The following is a 22516-nucleotide window of genomic DNA, read 5'->3' on the forward strand; positions in this document are numbered from 1 at the left end:
TCATTTGAAGTTTTGAAAACTATCACAGGTGTTTTTGATGTGATCTCCCAACTACTTCCCTACCCCAAATTTGAGGACCCCAAGCGCAGTATGCTTTTTAGAAACACCCCTGGATTAGCTTCTCGAGTCTCATGTCTAGAGAGTCTCCTCCACTGTGAAAGAATTCAGCATCTTTGTTACTTCAAGATGTAAAGTTCTACTGGTCTCAATTCCTGTCTCCCGCCTACCCTAGTTCTCAGAGACTGAAAATAAAGGCGCTAACTTGTCTTACATTTCTTGGATTACTTTATAATTTAGTTGAGTAGTGAGTTTCATGTATGACTATATTTGTTCTCCAGTAGCTCTCAGATTTTAAGATGTAATATGAAGACAAAAGGATCTTTTTGTTACGGGATCAAGAAACTGCTCAGCTGAAGATAATGATATTAAGTTATTTATTAATAATAAACTTACAAAATAATACAAGTTCAATTCATTTTATCACTTTGGTTGATAGAACACAAGAACGATTTGAAAATATTTTTTTCAGCAGTCACAGTATTTCAGAATAGCAAAAGGATTATATGAGATTAGAAAAATGCAAGTTATTAATGCATAATAAATGAACAATAGGTCAGGATTGTTTAGAGAAGAAACAGAAACACTGGTATTTAGTCAGCATATACACGCAATAAATTCCTCTGCACTCAATTGCATAACTAGTGTTGGCTCTTACTCTATTAGCAACAGTCCCAAGGTACATAATTAGATGAAAAGGACCCCACACAAAGGAGTGTGGTTTTAGATTCTTTCTAAATAAGTTACTGCATTGCCCAATTTGGTGTGTTAGGTCCTGTGGGGGTGGAATAGGGGAAGGACCTTTCATTGAACAGGCGTGCATTCCAAGTGATAGCGTCAGGCAAGGCGCTTACTTACTCCTGGAAGACTGGGGCGGTGAACCTGGGGCCCTGAGAGACTAGGCTGTTACTTGACAATTCACTTGATTCACAAGTACCTAAGTGCTTTTTAAATTGGCACTTAAGTACTCTCCTGAATAAGCTTTACCAAGTTAGTGTCAACACCCAGTTCAGGTGTAGAGATAAGCCATCCCAGTCTGAGTCTGCAGGTCTATAACTAGTCATATTCTTTCTGTCTCCTTTTCTGACTTTTCTCTCTATATCATCTTGTTCATCTATCTCTTTATTTTCTAAACCTTGAGAAGAGGTAGGGAGGGAGTACATGGAATGGCATATAAAGTTTGTGATTTAAGCATACAGATGGATGACATAGCTTTATCTCCTTAAAAATTAAAAGGTGAGCAGATGTAGCTCTGTGGTTGAATGCCTGTTTCCCACATATGAGGGCCTGGGTTCAGTCCCCAGAACTTCCTTAAAAAAAAAAAGAAAAAGGGAGAATAGCAGAATTAGGCCTTCTTCCCTATCCAGTGCCATTCACTGTATCGTTATGGCACTTAATGACAGTAGCTGACATTTTTTGCACACTTACTGTGTGCCAAGCCTAAGTGTTGTTTTTTTATTACTTATTTTTTTTATTTATTCCCCCCTCCCCCAGATGGTTGTCTCATCTGTCTGCTCACTGTTTGCTCAGCTTTTCCGGGAAGAACTGGGAACCAAACCCAGTACCTCCCTTATGGGAGGCAAGTGCCCAACTGCCTGAGCCACATCCGCTCCCCTCAGGCTATGGCATCTGCCAACTTGTGGCATCTGCTCGTGGCGATAGTGCGGCATCCAGCTCATTGCAGCGGTGCAGCATCTGCTCAACTTCTTTAGGAGGCACTAGGACCTCCCACGTGGTAGGCAGGTGCCCAACGGGTTGAGCCACATCTGCTTCCCCAGGCCTAAGTGTTTCAAAAGCATCAGCTCATTTTATCTTCACACCAACCTTCTGGTAACAGGTACTGTCATCCCAGTTTACCATCACAGAACCAGAAGTTCAGGGGTCAAGTAACTTGCCCAGTGTCATAGAGCTCACAGTGGGCAGAGCAGTGTGTCCCAGAGCCCAGGATCCAGGCCCTGCTTGTGTGCAGCTTCTGGGACAAACAGTGCCCCGAACCTCCCTGTTGGCCAGTAACATGAAAGAGGTTACATCTTCTTTGTGAGCAAGACTCTTTTCCATATTCTTCTGAATCCCTTATGTGTAACTAGGTACTTGAAAATCTCTGACGAATGAATGATGAGAGAGGGAGGGGGGAAAAAAAGAGAAAGGATGGACTAATAAATCAAAGCAGATGCTTCTTACAGATCTCCTTCTCAGCTGGCCATGATGTATAGGCACTTGATAGCGGCTCACCTTAGCCAAAGCTTAAAAGCTAATAGCCAGCTGGACTTCTGATCAAGAAAAAAAAAAAGTTGAACTTATAATGCTTATTTTTGAAAACATGTTTTGAGAACAGAAAGTAGAGTGTTATATGAGTGTGTTTGATGTGGGTGGCCCCAAATGTCTACAGGCAAGCTGGACCAGTTAGCTTCAGATCGACTGCCCACCCTTCTGGTGAGCAATAAACTCTTGACTCTATCCCAGTGGCAGCCACGTGGGGCCCCAAGAGTGGTTTGCAAACTGTGGTTTGCTCTCAGTTCAGACCCTGCAGCCCAGAATCACGGAGGTTAAGTGGGGCTTCCCCACACCCTCCAGGGCCAGTGTTCTCTGTCAGATTTCATGTGTTGCTTTTAAGACATGCTTTATGCATATGTGGGTGCCACTACATTGTTATTTCAGTTACATCCACGGGCGAAAAAAAAAAATGCTTTAATCTTTTTAAAATCACAGTTAGGTATTGAGAATCATCTTCGTGCTTCTTTTATATAACATGAACTATAAATGCTGCCCTAAGCCAAAGCTTAATGTCAGAGGGACCATAAGGATAAGGTGGTGTCTCCATTGGAATGTTTGTTTTATAATTAAAGGTAAGAGAAGATGTTGGGGTGGGCCTTTGGGGAGATTTTGCTATTGATATGCATATGATATGCCCATGATCACACACTAAGAAAAATAGTGGAATTGTAGACATGGTTGAGGCAACTTGGCTGCAACATCTGATACAGTAGATAGGAATTTCATTCAGAAGTCTCCCAGGTGAGGCCTGATCTGCCGTCCTGTCTTGGGCATGGCTGGACCTTGCCCACCGTGACCTGCAGGAACTTCCCGGCCAGTCACGACTGGGTATCCTGAAGGGCGGTGCTGATGATTTTGATGACACTGGGGATTTCAGAGCCAGCACCGGAGTATCATTTTCAAGAACAAGGTACAACGTAGGTAATAGTTGAGAAGGAAACATTCAATATTATAGTTTGAGTTGCTAGTAAATAAATTTGACCCTCGTGGTTGAGTGTACAGGTATGTTCCTTTCTATTATTTTCCGCTTCTCTGAAACCAAACAAAATCCATTTCCAATCTCAGGAAGTCAAAGCGTTATTTGTAGATTCTTGAAGCTGGACAATGGGTACATGAGTGTTCATCCTATTCTTGTGTCTACTTCAGTGTTTTGGGGTTTTTAATTAAATTCTTTAAGATGTCCCCCACACCAAAATGTTAACAGGGTATTTTTGCAGAGCTGAAATCAGATATGAGCTGACTTCAGGCAGGTCTAATGATGTTGTGGACCTGGAATAATAAGAGATTCACTGTGCGTGGACTCTTTGTAACTCTGGACTTAGGATGGAATGTGAGGGGACCAGAAAACCAACCATCTTCCTTCTGCCACCTGGCCTTCTTGAATCCCCGTAATTGGGGAGTCCTGGTCCTCCTTCAGACAGTGTTGAAGAGAAAGGGTTAGGAATATATTGATGGGTGTGGATTTGTAAGCCAGCTCGGTACTTCAGCATCACCTTGCCTGGCAGCTGGCATGCTGGGCTCCTCTAAAGGGCTGGGGGGAGGGAGGGGGTGCTGTGAGCTGCCGAGGGTGCTGTCCCCATTGGCCACCCTGATTTTATAGAAGCACAATATTCTTCTCCATAAATACTGATGAATCAACAGCCATTCAAATGATATGGCTGGGCTGCCAGAATAGCCAGTACCAGGCACATATCTGGGTGGGAATTCTTTAAAACAAAAAAATATGTGTCCAGCCCTGCCCATATTACTTCCTCACTGAACGGTATCCCAGATGATTAAGCTACTGCTTCTGTGGCAAGGAGTCAAACATAGTTTGGCTGACCCCAGGAAAGCAGTGAAGTCCAAGATGCCATGGGTCACATGTTATTAACGTTCTGATATATAACAGAGATCAAAACTCAGTTTATGGGTGGTATTGCTTCAGTGCCATACACAATGTTATTATTAGTAGGCCAAGAATAATAGAATATTCGTAATATCTCAAAGACTGTTAGGCATGCTGTTTCATCCTTTAACTCTAAATGTCCGGGAAACTGGCTCCATAAATGGAAATAAAGATATAACACAGTCTGTTTTTTGCTTGTCCAAATAAGGTCATATGTCAGTTAACAAATGCATAGCATATAACCCTGTGTTAACCTTGATCTTTGATCTAAGCATTGGGCATTTTTCATTGATGAGTTTTAGAGTGTTTTGATTATTCTCTGATAATTTTAATGATCTTTAGATATTTATAGTAACATTAGAATATATATGCAATGAATGAAAAGACATTCCTGTCTGAGCTTAAAATGTTACTTTCAAAAGTTATGCTTTCATAGCAATACAGAATTGTATTGTGTGCATTCTATATGATTGGTTTTATTTACTTTTCAGATCCATCACTTATATTAATAGATAAGCAGGTGTGAAAATAAACCTTATGGAAGTCATTTATTTAGAGAAGAAATGGTGGTTCTTGCTTAAAGCTAGAGGTCCAGGTCTTTCCTTGTATCAGTTCTGCCTCGCACTTGTTCTTGACTTTCGTTAAGACTACCGTTTTGACCAGAATTTTACAAATCTCAGTGAAGGTTGGCCTTAAACTCTTAAATATACTAGATGATTAGGCTGATATTTCCTTAAATATTCACAGTTGTTCAGAGCTGATTCTGAAACACATGATTAGAAAAGCCTTTGACTTGACTTTAGAGAGTTCAACTTGATATTAGAGAGTTTCCTCATTGAAGTGCCGTGGGAAAGGATAGGTTACTCTTTTTTTCCCCTACTGTCCGTTTCCCATGTCTCAAAGGGTATTATTACTGGGTGTCTCATAATTTTCCTACGAAGATAATAATTACTCTAATAGTTCAGACCTGGGCCTGCTAATTTTCATCTAATCAACAGAGGCAGGAAAACATAGTCTGGAATGCTAACTATGTGAATGAAAAATATTTAGTTATTCTTGAAATGATAGGAATGTTTTTCCAACAAGCTTAAATAAACAGTCTCTGTTGGGACTGTTAAACTTTTTTGGATAAGAGACAATTCTTAGGCAACCAAATAGAAGTTAATGAAGGTTATTAGTAGACATGCCCTTCAAAAATGGCTTGTGGACTTGAAAAAGACATACCATCTTCTTTGTAGTACACTCATTGATCAGAAGTAGTGAATTGGTTTTCTTTTAACTTTTGTTAACCTAATAGAATTTAACATTTTAGCTAGTATTCACGTTGTCTAGCTTTCAAGAGAGCCTGCTTCACCTCACCACAGCCATATTCAACCCTCTGTTTTAAAGTCCTCATCTTCACCTCCTTCCACTGTTTTCTTCAGTTTTTAGGAATAAATTGGTCTCAATATGCCTGAATTTGAAAGTACTTAATGTCATAACCCTCCCCCCCCCAGTACAAGATCTAAACTATAAAATAATGAAACTATTTTTAAACATACCAGGATTTACATGTCCGAGTTAAGTGTTTTTCCTTTCAAAATAGTTATATGGGAGAAACTGTAATCATAGAATATTTTTGGTACTTCTCAGTCAAAAGTGACTTCAGAGCTTGCAGCACATCCTTTTGAATATCCTTAGCTTTGTAAACCCCAGACTCTGAAGGTTTATTAGACTTTAGGAAATAACAAAAGTCAGTCAAGTCTTAAGTCTAGTGAAAAAAGTGGGTGATCTAGTTGGATAAATCTGCTCAAAGAAAATTTAAAAGTGACAGTAAACTAAAGGTACTTTATCTTCTATAAATAGTACTTTGCTCTGAAAGCAATTCTGAAGAGAGGTTTCAAATGGACGTTTAAAACGAACAGCATTTTGGCATAAGCACATAGCCTCCGGAAGTGAATAATAACTCCTGGTGTGTTTATAAAAAATCATCAATTCACTTACTACATAATATTTTTATGACTTCCAAGGGCTCAAGGCATATATTGAATTGGTCATATATTATATTAAATCATTTTTGTGAAATTACAAGTGCTCCTTACAGAAATATTTTAGAATAAATTAAACTAAAATAATTTTCCTAGAAAAAATGATTTTCAAATAGGTGGTGATTCCAGTGTAACTTATTTTTAATAAGTGGTTCTTTAACTCCCATTTCTGATTGTATCATTTCAAACTGTTCTATTGTATAGTCTTCAGTTTATCTAATAAAGCAAAATGATTGCACATGGTTTAACACATGACAGTTGTTAGAGATAGTGAATAACCCAGTGAATTGTTTTAAAAGGTTCTTTTAAAAGTATTTTCTGCACTGTGTCTATCTGATTATTGAAAATAAAATGTCATACAAACATGTAAAATGTCTGCTGCAATAGTATCATAAAATGGGAGGACTGATGGAATTAAAATGTGCATTAAAGAATGCCTCCTGCCACGTGTGGATGTCCCCATCACAGGTGGCAGCCGAGGCAGAAGGGAACAGGATCATAGCCACCTACCAGTCTCTCATGATGAATCAGCACCCAGGGGACTCAGCAGTGCCAGGTCTTGGTCTGGGGACCACACCATCTCATTGATCTAAATTTGATACAGGATGCATGATGCTGAACTTTTAGCCTGCTGTTTCCCCAGAAACACAAAGGGACGGGGACGCTTTCTGTTTCACACTCTTTGAGTTTGAGTTGAATATTAGTGATCTGAGCAAATTTTTATTTATGATTTACATCTACTGGATACCTGGTTAAACATCGTTAGTTTTGCTTTCACATGTGAGCGATTAGTCAGGTTTGTCTTGTTTGCTTGAAACAGAGCCCAATTCAGATAGATATTCAGACCATTTGAGACCACGGAATTCAGTGTTAGTTGCCAATCAAAAGTAAAGTTCATTTCAAGGCTCCAGCTTTTATTTCGCAGGACCAGAGTAAAGCAGCACTAAGAATTGCCAAGGAAATTCCAAAGCCAGCAAGTACCTAGTCCTTACGGCACCCCAGAGTCACGTACCAGTTGCATTTCTTGTTTCGCATTGGCTGATGGAAAAAGTGAGAGTTGAATCTGTAAGGCCACCCACCCCTCCCAGCATGCCCTGTGGGTGCTGAGCTCATTCCTGGCAGCATCTTATTCTTTTCTACTTAAAATTGACCTTCATCCCAGTTTTCTTACTTTAAAAAAAATATTCACAGTTGATAGAAGTTTAGGTTACTATGAGGCTATTTTGGAATAAAGTGCCATACGTGTATGTATTTATTTATTTGGGTGCCTACCTTTTGCTTTGTGGTCCTGCCATGTTAGTGAGAAGACACACGATGATATTGTTTTTCATCCTCATTGGAAGGCTGTTGCGGGCATGTCTGCTCACTATTTTGAATACAATTCAGGGAGTGTTTCTTTTGTAATTGTTCAGAGATAATAAGCAGTTGGTTGGGATGGCCGTAGGCCTTTGATATTGAGAGGTATCAGCAAGCTCGGATCTATTCGAGACCATAAATCTCATCCTTTCTGGGAACAAAACGTTAAAGAGTCCATGGAGGTGTTTGGCACCGCCAACCAGAGGAGCTGGTCGGGATGCTCCACAGTTCTGTGGCAGACATTCTGAGGACATTGTTATTTGCGCGAAACCCCCTCAGCATTGTTAAGAAGCTGTCCTGGTTGAATGTTCTCTTACTCTTGACCTAAGTTTGTGATCACCAACCTAACTGAAATTAAGATTTGCTGATCAAAGACAGCTTTTAGAGACAGATCTTCCTTTTCTTTCAACTTCAGAATGGTAGAGCTGCTTGCACAGCTATCAAAATAGCATAAATGAAACCTCAGTGAGTTTGCCCTGTCCACAGAGATCAGCAAGGCCCCTATCGTAGGAGGGTCAGCCAGGCACACGGAGTCATTGTTTCGGCTCCCATTGGATAAGCTGACTCCTAGAGATTTCTGTTCTCTTAAGCACCATGGATTTACTCAAAACGTAAAACAATGAATGATATCAGTCTGCCACTCAGCAAATGTGAAAGGCGCCAGTGACTGGTCACTAACACTCTACAAAGCTCACCAGACCCATACGAAGGAAAGCATCCAACATGCTTTTGTGTTATCAGTGGAGATAGAAAATGATGCTTAAGTTACAATGGAGGGGTTCAGAGTGCAGAATCAAAAGTCATACCATTTATCTGCTGAACATTTAAGGCCTGCTAATGGTCTCATAATTCATTTACTTAGCCATCTGAGCAGGTTCTAGCTCTGAGCAGGCAGGATAGTTGTTATAACAACAACTATTATTCATGTAGCTCTTACAGTTTATAGAGTACTCTCCTCTTTATGATCTCATTTAAGCCTTACAGTAACACTGTGAGGTAGGAATAATGTTTATTCCCATTTTATAGATACCCGGAGAGGTTCAGCATCACATGTTAGATAAAGAGAGAGCATGTCCTTGGCATTGCTTCCTTTTAGACCCGCTTCCTGAGAAGGGATAGGAGAAGGAAAATTAGATGGTGAATGTGAAATATTTGGTAATCTGCATCAAACAGGAAATGTGACTCTGGTTGAATAGCTATCCTTGCTCCTGATACCCTATTCTCATTACTTAGACCCACTTACTGTTATTCTGACCCCTTGTCACCCAACCTTTGATTCTAGGTTCTTTTCCCTGACCCTCTGTCCTGCCTTACCTCTGGGAAAGCTGCGTGTGTTGCCTGCTACCACTTCTCCATTCCTGCTTCCCCCCATGCCTACAGACATCACTTACCTGAGAGCACTAACGCTGTTCTCCCCAGCCCTCTGCCTTTCAGGCTTACCTTCAGCCTCATTCACTGCCAGCCTGGAGCCCTGACTGTTGGCACTCAGCTCCCCACCGAGTAGAATAATTGGGCTACTCAGCCACCAGCAGTGTGCCAGGCATCAGGACACTCAGATCTAGACTCTTCACTTTTCTCCAATTCTTACCAGTCTTTGCTTAATCATCCAGTACATTCGCCGAGCAGTGCAAGACGAGTTCTCGAGTTGAGTGAGTGCCCAGCTATTTTCAGGGCTATTTTAGTACTACTTTGTTCATTTGGCACCATCCAGGACTGGCCTAGTTACAGAAGGGAATGCTCCAGATAAATGTAATTTTGAGTGTCAAATTTTATGTTAATAATATTAAGTGGGGTGTCTTCCATGCTTTGTGTACTTTTGTGCCTTTATAGGCTGAAGATACAAATTACAGTTTACTCCATTTTCTGGCAACTCCTTATCGTCATTGACTTTCTCATGGATGTAAGTGTTGTGAGAAATATATACAAAGGGAAAAAGGATAACTAACTGTGTCATGGGTGAAAGAATTTTCCGTCACTTTTCACTGTTATTAGTTGTCAAGATCACAACAGCCTTCTGATCTAGTTTGCTGCTTCAGTTGTGCTCCTTAATTGAGTGCCTACTGTGTACAACGGACTATTGGGATGAGGGCCCCAAGGGACTTATTATCTGATTTCCTAAAGGGTAGAAAATTAGAGATGTAGCCTGCTTGGGACAGTGTTGAGTAGGGGTCCTTCTTCAACCAATAACATGCCCTTACTTAGATGCTCAGATACCTTTTCTTCCTCCTTGTTCGTTAAGCACTACAATGGACCAAGTGCTGTGAGGTTATTAACAGTGAACATTGTCCCTAACATCAAGATGTTAACTCCTGGTCCTCCACCATATCCCAGAGGGTTGCATGCGTTGAGATTACCAGAACTCGAACCCCCCCCCCCCCCCCCATTTAATAGAACTGTCGAAATGTGTATACACCCACATACCCACATGTAAATGTGACATCATTATTTTGTAAACCAGTTAAAGGCTACAAAATATATTTTCTATGTAAATAATACAAGAATAAAACATAAATTAAGTATAAAAGACCTAGATTATTCTTGGATTCCAGTGATACTTTCATGAGCTGTTTCAAGCTGAATTACTGGAAAAAGATATCCTACTGTAATATAAAAATATATGATTTGTCTTTGTGGTCTTTTAATAATCTCATAATCATAACTACTGTCTTTTCCTATTATAAATGAGATTGGTAAAGGAAGAAAAATATGGCCAACAGCCAAGATTCCCTGGAAAAAGCATACAAAGTTAATAAATAGGTCTAAAATAAATATATGGTTGTTTCTCTATCCGACCACAAAATTATACAAATCTTGGGAACATTTTCACACCATTCATTTTAGAATAAAACAAAGGAACTGCCTTGAGATAAGTACTGGAGAAATTACAAAGATGTAAGTGTTGTTATGAGAAATATATAAAAAGGAAAACTAAATGTGTAATGGCTGCAAGAATTTGAAAACTTCAACTGTAAGAGATTTTTTTCCATGACTCAATCAGTCTTTCTTAAATACACATACCCCATGGAAATTCCCACTTCCAGATTAGGGAAATTTTATATCCTCAATTTTTTTTTCTTGCTGTCTACATTAATAAATAGAGGTTTCAATCAAGCTTCATTTGGGAAAATTTCATCTTCATTATACTTCCCTTCCCAGGCTGCAATTATTTTGTCAATTTGGTGATTTATTTGCATGGTTTTCTGGCTAGTTATGGGTCACATTTGAAAAGCAAGTGTGGTAACAGAATGAAACATGAAGATACCATAAAAAGAGATAAGCTCTCTCCTTTGGTCTGTCTTGGCTAGCCTTATCTCCAGTTTTATAACCCTGGACAGTCTACCATTAACTGGTGAGCCTCTAGGAGGCCTGATTTATTTAGCCATTGAGCTACCATATAAAGTGAGTGAAGCTTTGGAATTTTCCCATTCATTGGATTTTCACATGACTTAACTAAGTATAGCAACAAGAACAATAAAAACCTAAAATCTTGACGAAAGAGAGTGCCTGAATTAGGTCTGGAAAGAGAACAAAATTGTTCACCTTTGTCTCTTACAGTCAAGCAAGCAGGCTTGAGAATTTACAGAGAAGAGCTGCTTTAAATACCATTATTAAAGCTCAAAAGGAGAGGTAATAAGAGAAATAAGAGATAGGCATTGGCTTCATCTGTCTTATTACTTCCACTTGAATTTTTTTTTTTATCGTATGAAAGAAATGTTAAGAATTTATCTGCCTTCAAAAATGCTTTTTCTAGAAATTTGCCAGTAAAGTTTTTCCAGAAAGATTTTTCAGTGGGTGGGAGTATGTGAAGGTGGTTGAGAACATTATGGGAGCGTAGGAGTGGAGAATGGTGGTGGGCAGCTGCTGCCCACAGCCAGGTACAGTCCAGAGCTGCCGCTCCCCCCAGAGCACCCCTGGTGAGACAGCACTCCTGCAGGCACATAAAAATCTGGAACCAGAGGTAATTACCCTCCAGACAGAAGACACTGCCACAGACCCAAGAGGGCCAGTTCTGTATGTCTTCTACAAGTGTACTTCTCCAGAATCACCCACCCATATTCAAGAGCTGCTAATTGGCTGCCAGCCTTCCCAGGGTTGCTAATTAGTAAGAGATGCCATGCATTTCTCAATGGAGATAATTAGTATTATTTACAGTGTAGTAATCGGGGTAATGAGAAGAACTTTTTGTGGATTCATTCAAAAGTAGAAGCTCAATGGAGTAATACAGTCTAGATACCATGCTTAACATAAAAAAATTCAGTGATTATATATATTGTTTTTCTAAAACTATATGATACCATAATCATGTTTTAAAATAGATGAGGGTCAAAATAATATACTTTCTAAATTGTTAATTTTTCCAAGATCATTAACTATCCAGTGCGATGCTAGAACTGATACAAAACTTAAATCAACGCCTAAAAATGCCGAATTTGAGTTTCAACTTTTCACTTCCTTTTTTTTTTTGAAAATTTTCAGTAAAATAAAATACAAAAAGGAAGAAAGTAGAGAGCTTAAATTTGCTTAATTTATTTATAGTTCCTGAATAATCAGGTATATATTGTTGTATGGTATAGTGCTATGACACTGGAGTCAGAATGATTTTTATTTTAATGTTATATTTGACTAACTTAATTATGGTCAGTGTCGTAATTTCCTCATACTAGCATGAGAAGGAAATAGTCATCTCTAAATTTTAAATAGAAGTAGAATAAGGAACAAATATGTGTTTATGTTATGTTAGGTGTTCTTTCAGAATTTTGTTCTCTGAGACTTGTGTTAAGACTTGGTGGCTGAACATCTGCGCTCCTGACACAAAACCAAGGTTTCTTGTTTAAAAAAAAAAAAACTCCTCCAGACAGTGTAAGGTGCTTGGAGGGTCTTTAAGAACCATTCAAGGAAACAACAGAAGGTGAGGAGAGCAGCGGTTCCCACTCAGGTGCAGGAGGAAGCAGCAAATTGGATGCAGACGTAACGAACACCCGTTTTTGTTCTTTATTGCTTCTAGGCTCAGAAAATATTTCTAGAATTCTTCTCCACAAAGAAGCTGTTCCAGGGTTCCCTTTAGAAATAGTTGTAGCCAAAGACAATGAATTCCTGCTGTTTCAAGCCTTCGTCCTTTGGAGGACATTAAGGTATTTCTTTAATTCCTCAGCTGATTCAGTACAAGATGAGATGGACTCTCAGGGTGATCCTGTAAGCAACACTTCACTGAATTTCCCCTCCCCAAATTCCCACTTTTGTGCATTTTCTCATCCTCCTAAATGAGGAGATCCAAGACCATCTCTCTCTAGGCCTGCTAACACATCTCTACCCAACCAGTTTACAAGGGGGCCGTTTTCTTTGCTCCAAGCAACAGGCCTTAGTGGACAGTCATGCATCATTGCGTCGATAAGTCTTAGCAGGACCTTTGCTGTTCTGATAAATACCAGACGGACTAAGGTCAGGGGATGGCCTTCCTCCTTCTAGAAAGGCACGTACTCTCTAATATATAATCTGAATGCCATACCCCATGTATTATAGAAGCACAGAATGAAGAATTTTAATGAGAATTTTCTGGTCTTCAGTCTAAGACCCATCAGGGTACTTTCCTATATTCAGAGCACTGTGGCAGAGATTAAGGAAAAGTGTGGGATAATAATTCCTGATAAAATTCAGGGTTCTAAATTTGAGACAAGCAGAATGCATGTTTCACATATTTCACTAACACTTCTTCAAGCTTCTTTGGGTTAAAACAGTCAAGTTATTAAGTCATATTGTGATACCATCATTACAGATTCTTTAAACCTCTTCCCTCACCAAGAACTTCCTGGGATGGAAGCTGAATTAAAAGTATAACCAGCGCTTGGTCATTCCTTAGACTTCTTTTTAAGAACTGAGGAGGAATATTGATTTAAAACACTTTAGTTAGTATGGTTAAGTACATCTCACTTTGGAGTTCATTATTTTTAATATGAAATTGAATTTCAGTAGTCTCACAGCAATTCTTTCTCCAAAAAAAATTGCCCTGCTGCTAGTAAAAGTTCTGAGATTAGATATTTTGTACTGAAGGTGAACTCTCAGATCTGTTTAATGATGATACCAGATTTTTTGCTAGATAAATGTAGTTGCATATTTCTATCCTAATACTGTTCTTCCAGAAATCTGAAAATGTCCCAAGACAGTAGGAAACCAGCATAAAAATGTTGAGAGAATGATGAAAGGGTAGTAGAATGTAATGTGTGACTTCAGATGAACAGTTAGGAGACAACTAGTTACCTGCAAGTTCTGTGTATCTCTAGTACAGATCAACAGTTACTCCAATGACATAAGATAACAACAGTAAGTACTCTAGAAACATGGGTACTTGCCACTTCCAAAAGGCTTCTATAGTTTGTATTTGAATAGAAAAAATGATACTTATTTTGTTAAATGTAATAAAATGACATAAATGTTAAAACCTTTTAGAAACATTTAGACTTCTGTCTATATTTAATATATCATAGAGGATGATGTGTTCAGCCTACTCTGTCAGGGGGGAATCAAATAGTTCAAAGGAAAGTTAACAATTTTCATAAATGAATGACTTTGTGGGGTTTTCTGAGTTTTAACATTAAATATTAGAGTTTAGAATTTGAAACCTGTACTTCTATTTCTCCCCATAAATGTAGATCATAAAGGAATGGAAAGATATTAATTTTAAAGGCTCAAAACAATTTTTTGCCCCTTGCCTATTCTGTCACTCTAGGATAGATACCTGGGAGGCATTCAGTATTTAAATATTTAACATGCAAAATTATAAGGCTAGGACATACTAAACAGCCCTTCTGTGCATTGTTGGTTGTTACTGTTTACATTTGTTCAGCTGAGTAAAAGGTATTATACTGAGTGTTATTGAAAAACATATTGAAGATATTTTCTTTCTGGAGAGCTGTGTGCTCAATGTATGTGACTTTGTACCAAGCTGAAAACACCATTTTCCAATGCATGGAACTGATGAAGTCACCACTGTGGTTCTGATCCTCAAAGAACTCAGTCAGTTTTCCTTTTTTTCTTTTTACTTTCCAGCCACAGATCACAGTCCCTATCCATTAATTTTTCATATGTATCAAAAATGCCACATCCTATCACTGTTGGGGAAGACAATCATTTAGAGGTGAAAGATTGTATCTGTAAAAGATGCATTCTCTCAACAAATTCCTAAAATTCACTAAAAGAAAATTTCTGTACTACTTTGTGATTATTATGCATTTTTCAGTGTCAGTTTAATTTGACCAAATAAAGTTTTTCCGTAACATATTTTCCAAAAGCAAAGGTTTCACATAAATTTCAGATCTTAAATATTAGTAAAGAATACAGTGTTTTGGTCTGAGTGCATGCTGAAGACATTTCTTTACCCATAAGCTGTCCTCTGAAGCACTAGAATCAAGTTCAGAATCTATCTCTGATACTTGCTTTAATAACTTTCTAGAATATAAAAACTCTTTCCTCGCTGTTATGCTGTATGTGGGATTTACTCAAATGTCATACTGGTCCTCTGCTCTCCATGTCTCACTTTTGTGGTTAAAATAATTCTGATAAAACATTGTCAGTTTTGTGGCTGAAGGCTGAAATAGAAACATTATTTTGGATAGCTAGTAAAGGTAGCGATAAAAGAAGAACTATGTAAGTTTGAGTACTAAAGATGCTTACGGTGAACTTTAAGAGAATATGGGAAAATTGCAATACTATATTGAATTCAGTATGTCTTAGTAACTTACTTAAACTGACACTACTTTTTCATGTTTTCAGTTATCTATCAGAAAGAGTACTTTAGTCTTTGGAGGAAAATAGAAATTTTAACATTAGTGGAAAGTTCATATAAAAATTTTAGGGGGATGTTCTTCAAACTGTATATACTGTAGTAAAAATAGAGGATACGCTATACCTGCTTCGTAAGTATTTTTACTGGGGGAGTGCTGATGAGAGCATTTCTTGAATAAGTCACAGTTGCCTACTACCTGTGAAGGGTTGAATCACGGTCCCATTTTAGCAGATGGATAAAAATTTAGAACTCTTGATCTTAGCAGTGGCAGCTAAAACACTTGTTTTGGTCTCTCTTCCATGGTAACAGGAGATGAAACTTGAGAAGACAGTGTGGACTAAGGGATACAGTGTTGGACAGGAGGTCAGGAACCTCTGTTCCCTTCTATTCCCAGCCTGCTGCTGGGTTGCTAAGTAAACTTAGACCAGTTACCCCCTCTGCCCCTCATGTTTTCCATCTGTAAAAATGTAGGCACAGACATTCTGTACTTGACTCTCTCACAGAGATGTTATAAGAAACAGCTTATTCTGAAGAAGTGCATAGTATATTTTGGTTGAAAAGATGCAGCATAAACACAAGATGTTGGCGTAGCGGTTCCCTCTGGCAGCACTCTTCTCTCAAACTGACGTTACAGAAGCTGTCATTTATCCATGCAGCACGTAAAGTGCCTTCACCATTGACCTTGTGTTGCATAGAAGCTAAGCATGTGACTCCAGAGCCAGGCTGCCTGAATTTCTCCACTACTAACTTAACTCTGTAACCTTGGGCAAATCAGTATACTCAATTTCCTCATCCATAAAATGGGGACAGTGATAGAACCCACCTCACTGTACTGTGGTTAAGATTTGAAGCCATTTATGAAAAGCACTATAAGTACTATACACCTTCCTTTAAGGTGTGTAATTACTGTTATTATCCAGAACAGTTCTTAAGAAGGCAAAGCATCACTCTTAGCCTTGGTTTCTTCCATGCATCTGTTCCCAGAATGGCTGCTTGCTCTTTTCTCCTGAATGCATCTCACTTTGTCACAACCATAAGCCTCTGGGCCCTGAATATAAACTCTGATTCACTGTTTCCCATAATCATATAATAACAATTGAATGAGTGTCACAGAAAAGGTAAAAGAAATGCATGTGTTTCATATTAGTCTCAAAATGTCTCTGATTTATTCATCTGAGAAAATAAAACCTAAAAGTTTTCAGAAGTGAAGCAAAAATAAGTTGGCAGCTTTGTCCTGATTATTATAAAAAAAATAAACTCAGAAAACATCAGGAGGAAGTAGAAGAACAGTTAGCAAGTTAAATGAGAGTTCATTTTAACCTGTCCCATCTGCTTTATGTGGTGGTGAACATCAGAAAAGTATTATGTGAGAATACAAAAAAATACCTGAATTGCTCAAACATAAAGAGTTAGATCAGTCAGACTTTCAGAAATCTGGCTTAAAAAGATCTCTTTCTAGGGGCCAAAAGAAATTGTGAGAATATAAAAGTTTAGGATTTGATGAAAATTATTGATTAGATCTTTGTGACTTACTAAAGTGTTGAGTCTCAGAGACTGAATAGCATCCAAGAGGTAATCATATGTTTCATTGATTCTTTTTTCTTTATTATTAGAACCAACCTACATCACAATTGATCCACCTGCATGTGGGGAGCTATCAAACTGCACCCTGTCAGAGAAGGACTGCATTTATGGTTTCAAACTTGATCACAGTGGTTGTCGAACTTGTCAGTGCAAAAACAGTGAGTACATAGAAGACTCTATTTTTCCTGAGGCCTATTATGATAATGTCAAAGCATATGTGATTGGGTATCTTTTTCACTCCTGTTCATGACATTCTCTTGGCAACCTGAAAAAAGGAAAAATATATATCCTTACAAAAATAGGCAGTGATATTTGGGCAGAAGGAGCTGCTGCTTTAGTCTGACTTTTGCATTGTTTCATTATTTTCAGAGACTCCTTGATGCATCTCATTGACTCATGAGTACAGCCCTTCTAGGCCTTGGCATGTGTCTTTCTAGCTTGCCTGTCCTCTCTGTAGCACTTCTGCCAGCGTCATCCATTGACAAGGAGGCCGCCATCTGGAGGCTGTCGCATTCCATTTATGACAGCCATAATCCTTAGAATGTGCCTCGCTTGGTTAATCCCCAGCTCCGCCTCCATGTAGATTCTAATCGTGTCTCCAGGGCATGCCCTCTGAAACTGAATAGAGTATATTGCATTTGTTCCAATGGGGAGAAAAAGTATGCGGTACCCTTCATGTTTAAAATGATGTTGAATTCCCCTAACTCTTCTATCAGAATACACGTCCTCATTCCCCTTGGTCATGCCCCAGGTGACATAGTTTCTTGAACTTTCTTGATCTTTCCCATCTTCTTAGTGACATACAATGTTTCATTGCCCTTACTTAATACATTTCCCCCAAACAAACAAAATACCACAGAACTTGTCTGGTCAGTGCAGTGCTCTCGCGTGGCCGTGTCTGCAGTTGCCCTCTGCAGAGCTCACTGTTGGCTCCTGTGGAATTGGTAAGCAGCAAGAGCAGAGCCTTTTCACAAGCGCTGTTCACATTCGCTGCCGTCAAGGGATTCTCAGGCCTTCTGTATTTGAATGTTTGATTTTTGAAATAATTTAAATGCAAGGCTAAACTTAACAGAAAATTATCTTGGTAGTGTTAAACTGTTTTCCAACTAGTCAGGATATTTTTGAATCTTGATAATGTGATCTTAAACTTAATCTATGCCTCCCACTTTATAGTAAATAAGCACACATTATACATCCTCACCTAAGTCATTGAATTACAGAGAAATCAATTGTACAGAAGCAAGGACAGAACCCTATAACTCAGAATACCTTGAACCAGCTATCCTTACTCCTGAATGTAATTATTCAGATTTAAAAACATGTCAGCTTCATCTCCACATGGGAGCCTCAAAACACTTGGCCTATATCTTATCCAAAATCAAAATATATTGTATTTGCTGCATTACTTTGCTGGAAACCATATTTTAAAAATAAATGAAGTTAGTGGGGCATGACTTGTTCTTTATGAATCTATGCTGGCTCCTGGTGGTCAATGCTTCCTTTTCTAAATATCACAATTCCTTCTGAGAATTTCCAGTTGTGAATGTCAAGCTTACTTTTTAGTAGATTTGGGACTCCTTTGTCTCTTTTGAATTGACATTTGACTTCTTGAGTTTTCTGAAATCTCTTTCCATTCCCCCTGATCTCTCAGAAACACAGAGGTTTGTTCTCTGAGGGCCTCTGGGTATGATTATCCTGGGATCCAGGCCTGGAATTAATGTAGGTGGATGCTCACTTTCTGAATTAACAGTTCTCTTGGCTTTATATTCCTTGTAACCTTCATTGTACAACACTTTTCTTTTTTGGAAGAATATTTTTGATGAAGAAGACAGATACAAAATAGGGGTTGATTAATTCAGTTTTCTCATACTGTCCACCCTCATGGAGTTAGTTCTAAAACAGTTTATTACTCTGTGGTGGTTGTTGCCATCATTAAATTTTCCGTAAGCCTCCACCCATCTGGAGCCAACCTGCCTTCCAGACACTTGTTTCTCTTCAGGGGAATTTAGTCCCTATTACACACCCATCTGCCTTTTTACCTCCCTTTCAAAAGCCAGGTTCACTAGGGAGCCACTCAAGAAGCCACACTTGTTTGCTTAAATGGTCAACTTTTTTTTTTCTTGACAATAATTTAATTGGCAATGGTGTTGTAAAAACTTCACATTTCAAACTTTCTCATCCTCTTGAGCTATATCTCTCTTCTAATCATGGGGTCATATATAAATTTTTTTCTGAACTTTTTGAGGTCTAAAAATACAGATTCCAGGACTTGGAGTTGTCCTGGCTGGTACTGTAGGGGCAGATGCTGGACATTGTATGTCCTGCCATGGCCCACTGCATGGACTGGGGGAGAGTGTAAACTACAATGTAAACCAGTATCCATGCGGTGCAGCAGTGCTCCAAAATGTATTCACCAAAAGCAATGAATTGCCGCCATGATGAAAGAGGTTGTTGATATGGGAGGGGTGGGGGATGGGGTGTATATGGGGACCTCATATTTTTTCAGTGTAACATTTTTTTTTAATTAAAAAACCATAATGTAAACCAAAAAAAATTAAAAAATTAAAAAAGAGATAATAAAAAATTAAAAAAATAAAGATACCTATGTGGGGGGAAAAAAAAAGAAAAATGATGGAAAAATGAATAAAGAACACTTCACTATTTCTGTTCAAATAAAAATACAGATGGTATCATTCCCTGTCACCTCACCTACCACCTTCTACTGGACTTTGCTATTATGAACTTCTTGGAATCATGGTTGCTCTTATATTAGACACCTGTCACTTTTCAGTGAAACCCTCTATCATATTTAAGTCCAAAGACACAATTTCCCTCAACTGCCATTGAAACAAGTCAAAACCTATCACTGACTTTTTGCAAACTGAGATTGTTAGGAAGATCTTTTATTAGGAAGGCTTTTTAAAAGGAGCCTCCATACATACTACCTGGCCAGGTGGCCTGTAGTGCATCTCCATTTTAATGACATTTAGGAAAAATATTGCATTTTTATGTCAATGTTGTTGTTTTTACTTTTATTTTGAAACAATTTCAAACTTACAGGACCATTGCAAAAATAATATAAACCTCATACAGAACATTCCAACAAACCCCCAATCCCCAGATACCCAGGTCCACCAATTCTAACATTTTACCACTTTTGCCATTTCTATCTATTTATCTCTTTCTATCTTTTTATCTATGTATCTGTGTATCTACCTATGTATCTGTCTATCTGCGCTCCATACACACCCCACTTTTCTGAACATTTGCAAGCAGGTTGAACACATAATAGCCCTGTACATTTCCAACAAACAAGAATAGTTACTTATATAATCACCTTAAATGCAATTATCAAGTTTAAGAAATTTAATGTTGATATAAAGCTTACAGTCTATATTCCATTTTTTGTTATGTCCCTGTAATGTACTTTGGAGTCTTCTTCATTCTTACATCCCATCCAGTGTCATGTACTACATTTAATTGTCATCATCACTTTAGTTTCTCTCTTTTTTTTTAATTGTAGAAACATATACAACATAAGTCTTCCCATCCCACCCTTTCTCAAGCATACCATCCAGCGGGATTAATTACATTCACAATGTTGTAGTAGCTCACCACCATCCATTACTAGAACTCCCCTTTACCCCAAAGAGAACCCTACAATCATTTTGCGTTAACTCCTCATTGCCCATGCCTCTACCCCTGGTAACCTGTACTGTACTTTCTGTCTCTATGGGTTTGTATATTCTCAGATACATTTTTTTTTTTTTGGTTACCATGAGGTTTAAATATAACATCCTAAATCTGAAACAATCTCATTTGCTCTGATACCAACTTAACAACTTCAGTACATACATAAACAACTTCAGTACATACATAAACATAAACTCCAACCTCTCATCTTTATGTAGTTTTTATCACCAATTATATGTTATACATTAGGAATCCCAAACCATTGATTTATAATTACGTTTATACATTTGCCTTTGAGATTCTGTAGGAATTAAAAAGTGGAGTTACAAATCAAAAATACAATAGTAGGGAAGCGGCTGTGCCTCAGTCAGTTGGGCTCCTGTCTACCATGTGGGAGGCCCTGAGTTCACGTCCCGGGGCCTTCTTGTGAAGGCAGGCTCGCTGGCCCACATGCTGCGTAGTGCCACCCGCCCGCAAGCACCGCAAAGAGACCTCAGCAAGGTGACACAACAGTAAAGGGAGACAAGTAAAAACACAGAAGAGCACACAGTGAATTGACAGAGAACAGACAACAAACAAGCTGCAAGTGGTGAGGAATAAATAAAAAAAATAATAAGTGCAGACACACAGAAGAACTCATAGTGAATGGACACAGAGAGCAGATAGCAAGCAAGCCCAAGAAGGGGGGGCATTAAAAAAAATACAATAGTAATCCCCTATATTTTTTATGTAACATTTATGTAATCTAAATATCTTTTTAAAATTAAAGAAAAATACAATAGTACTGGCATTTATATTTACCCATGTTGTTATCTTTACCAGAGATCTTTATTTCTTCGTGTGGCTTCAATCGACTGTCTAGTGTCCTTTCAATCTGCAGAACTCCCTTTAGCATTTTTTATATGACTAGTCTAGTCCCTCTGCTGGGAATGCCTTCATTTCTTCATTTTTGAAAGACAGTTTTGCCAATACAGAATTCTTGGATGGCAGTTTTTTGCTTTTGGCACTTTAAAGATGTCTTCTTGCTACTTTATTGCCTCCTTGATTTGCAGTGAAAAATCACCATGTGTTCTTATTGAAGCTCCCTTGTACATGACACACTTCGCTCTCGTGGCTTTCAGAATTCCCCGTCTTTGGCATTTGACAGTTTGATGATAGCATGGTACAGTATGGGTCACGGTTTCTCCTGTTTGAAATTCATTGAGCATCTTAGATGTGTATATCCATGGCTTTCTTAAATTTGGAACTTTTCCAGTCGTTATGTCTTTGAATGTTCTCCCTGTCCCTTTCTCTCTCTCTCCTCTTCTGGTACTCCCACAATACATATATTGGTATGCTTGTGGTATCTCTCAGGTTGTTCATACTCTGTTCATTTTTCTTCATTCTTTCCTCTAGCTGTTCTTCAGACTGTCCTCTCTTTAAGTTCACTGAGTCTTTCTTCTGCCAGCTCCAATCTGCTGTTGAACCCCTCTAGGGAATTTTTAATTTGTTTGACTTTGGTCTTCAGTTCTGTTTGGTTCCTTTTCACAATTCCCACCTCTCTCGATAATCTCTTTGTGCTTGCTATCATTTTCCTAATTTCCCTTAGTTCTTTGTCCATGTTATTCATTAGCTCTTTGAGCATATTTATGACCATTTTTTTAGTGGTCTGGAATTTCTCAGGCCTGCTCCTCCTCACTGATGGTCTCTAATCTTCTCCTTTGCCTGGATCAGCACTTTCTTTCTTTGTATGTTTTGTAATCTTTTAGTGAAACCTGGATGCTTTGATATTTTTAATAAGTTATCACTGGAATTCAGGTTCTGAGGTGTCTGTTCAGCTAGTGTTATGTCAGAGCTTTCCTTGATAACCAGGAGCTAACA

At 38.5% G+C, this 22516-nt stretch overlaps 1 protein-coding gene across 1 annotated transcript in view; it reads left to right on the forward strand.

Annotated features, from left to right (window-relative positions):
* CRIM1 (cysteine rich transmembrane BMP regulator 1) overlaps window positions 1-22516 on the forward strand; it is a 211869-nt gene that overhangs the window by 130520 nt on the left and 58833 nt on the right. Inside the window, exon 8 of the mRNA XM_004466035.4 lies at window positions 16993-17121. Coding sequence (XP_004466092.3) covers window positions 16993-17121 — 129 coding nt within the window. The remainder of the gene's footprint in view (window positions 1-16992; window positions 17122-22516) is intronic.

Source organism: Dasypus novemcinctus, chromosome 17 (genome assembly GCF_030445035.2).
Source record: "Dasypus novemcinctus isolate mDasNov1 chromosome 17, mDasNov1.1.hap2, whole genome shotgun sequence".
Lineage (NCBI taxonomy): Eukaryota > Metazoa > Chordata > Mammalia > Cingulata > Dasypodidae > Dasypus > Dasypus novemcinctus.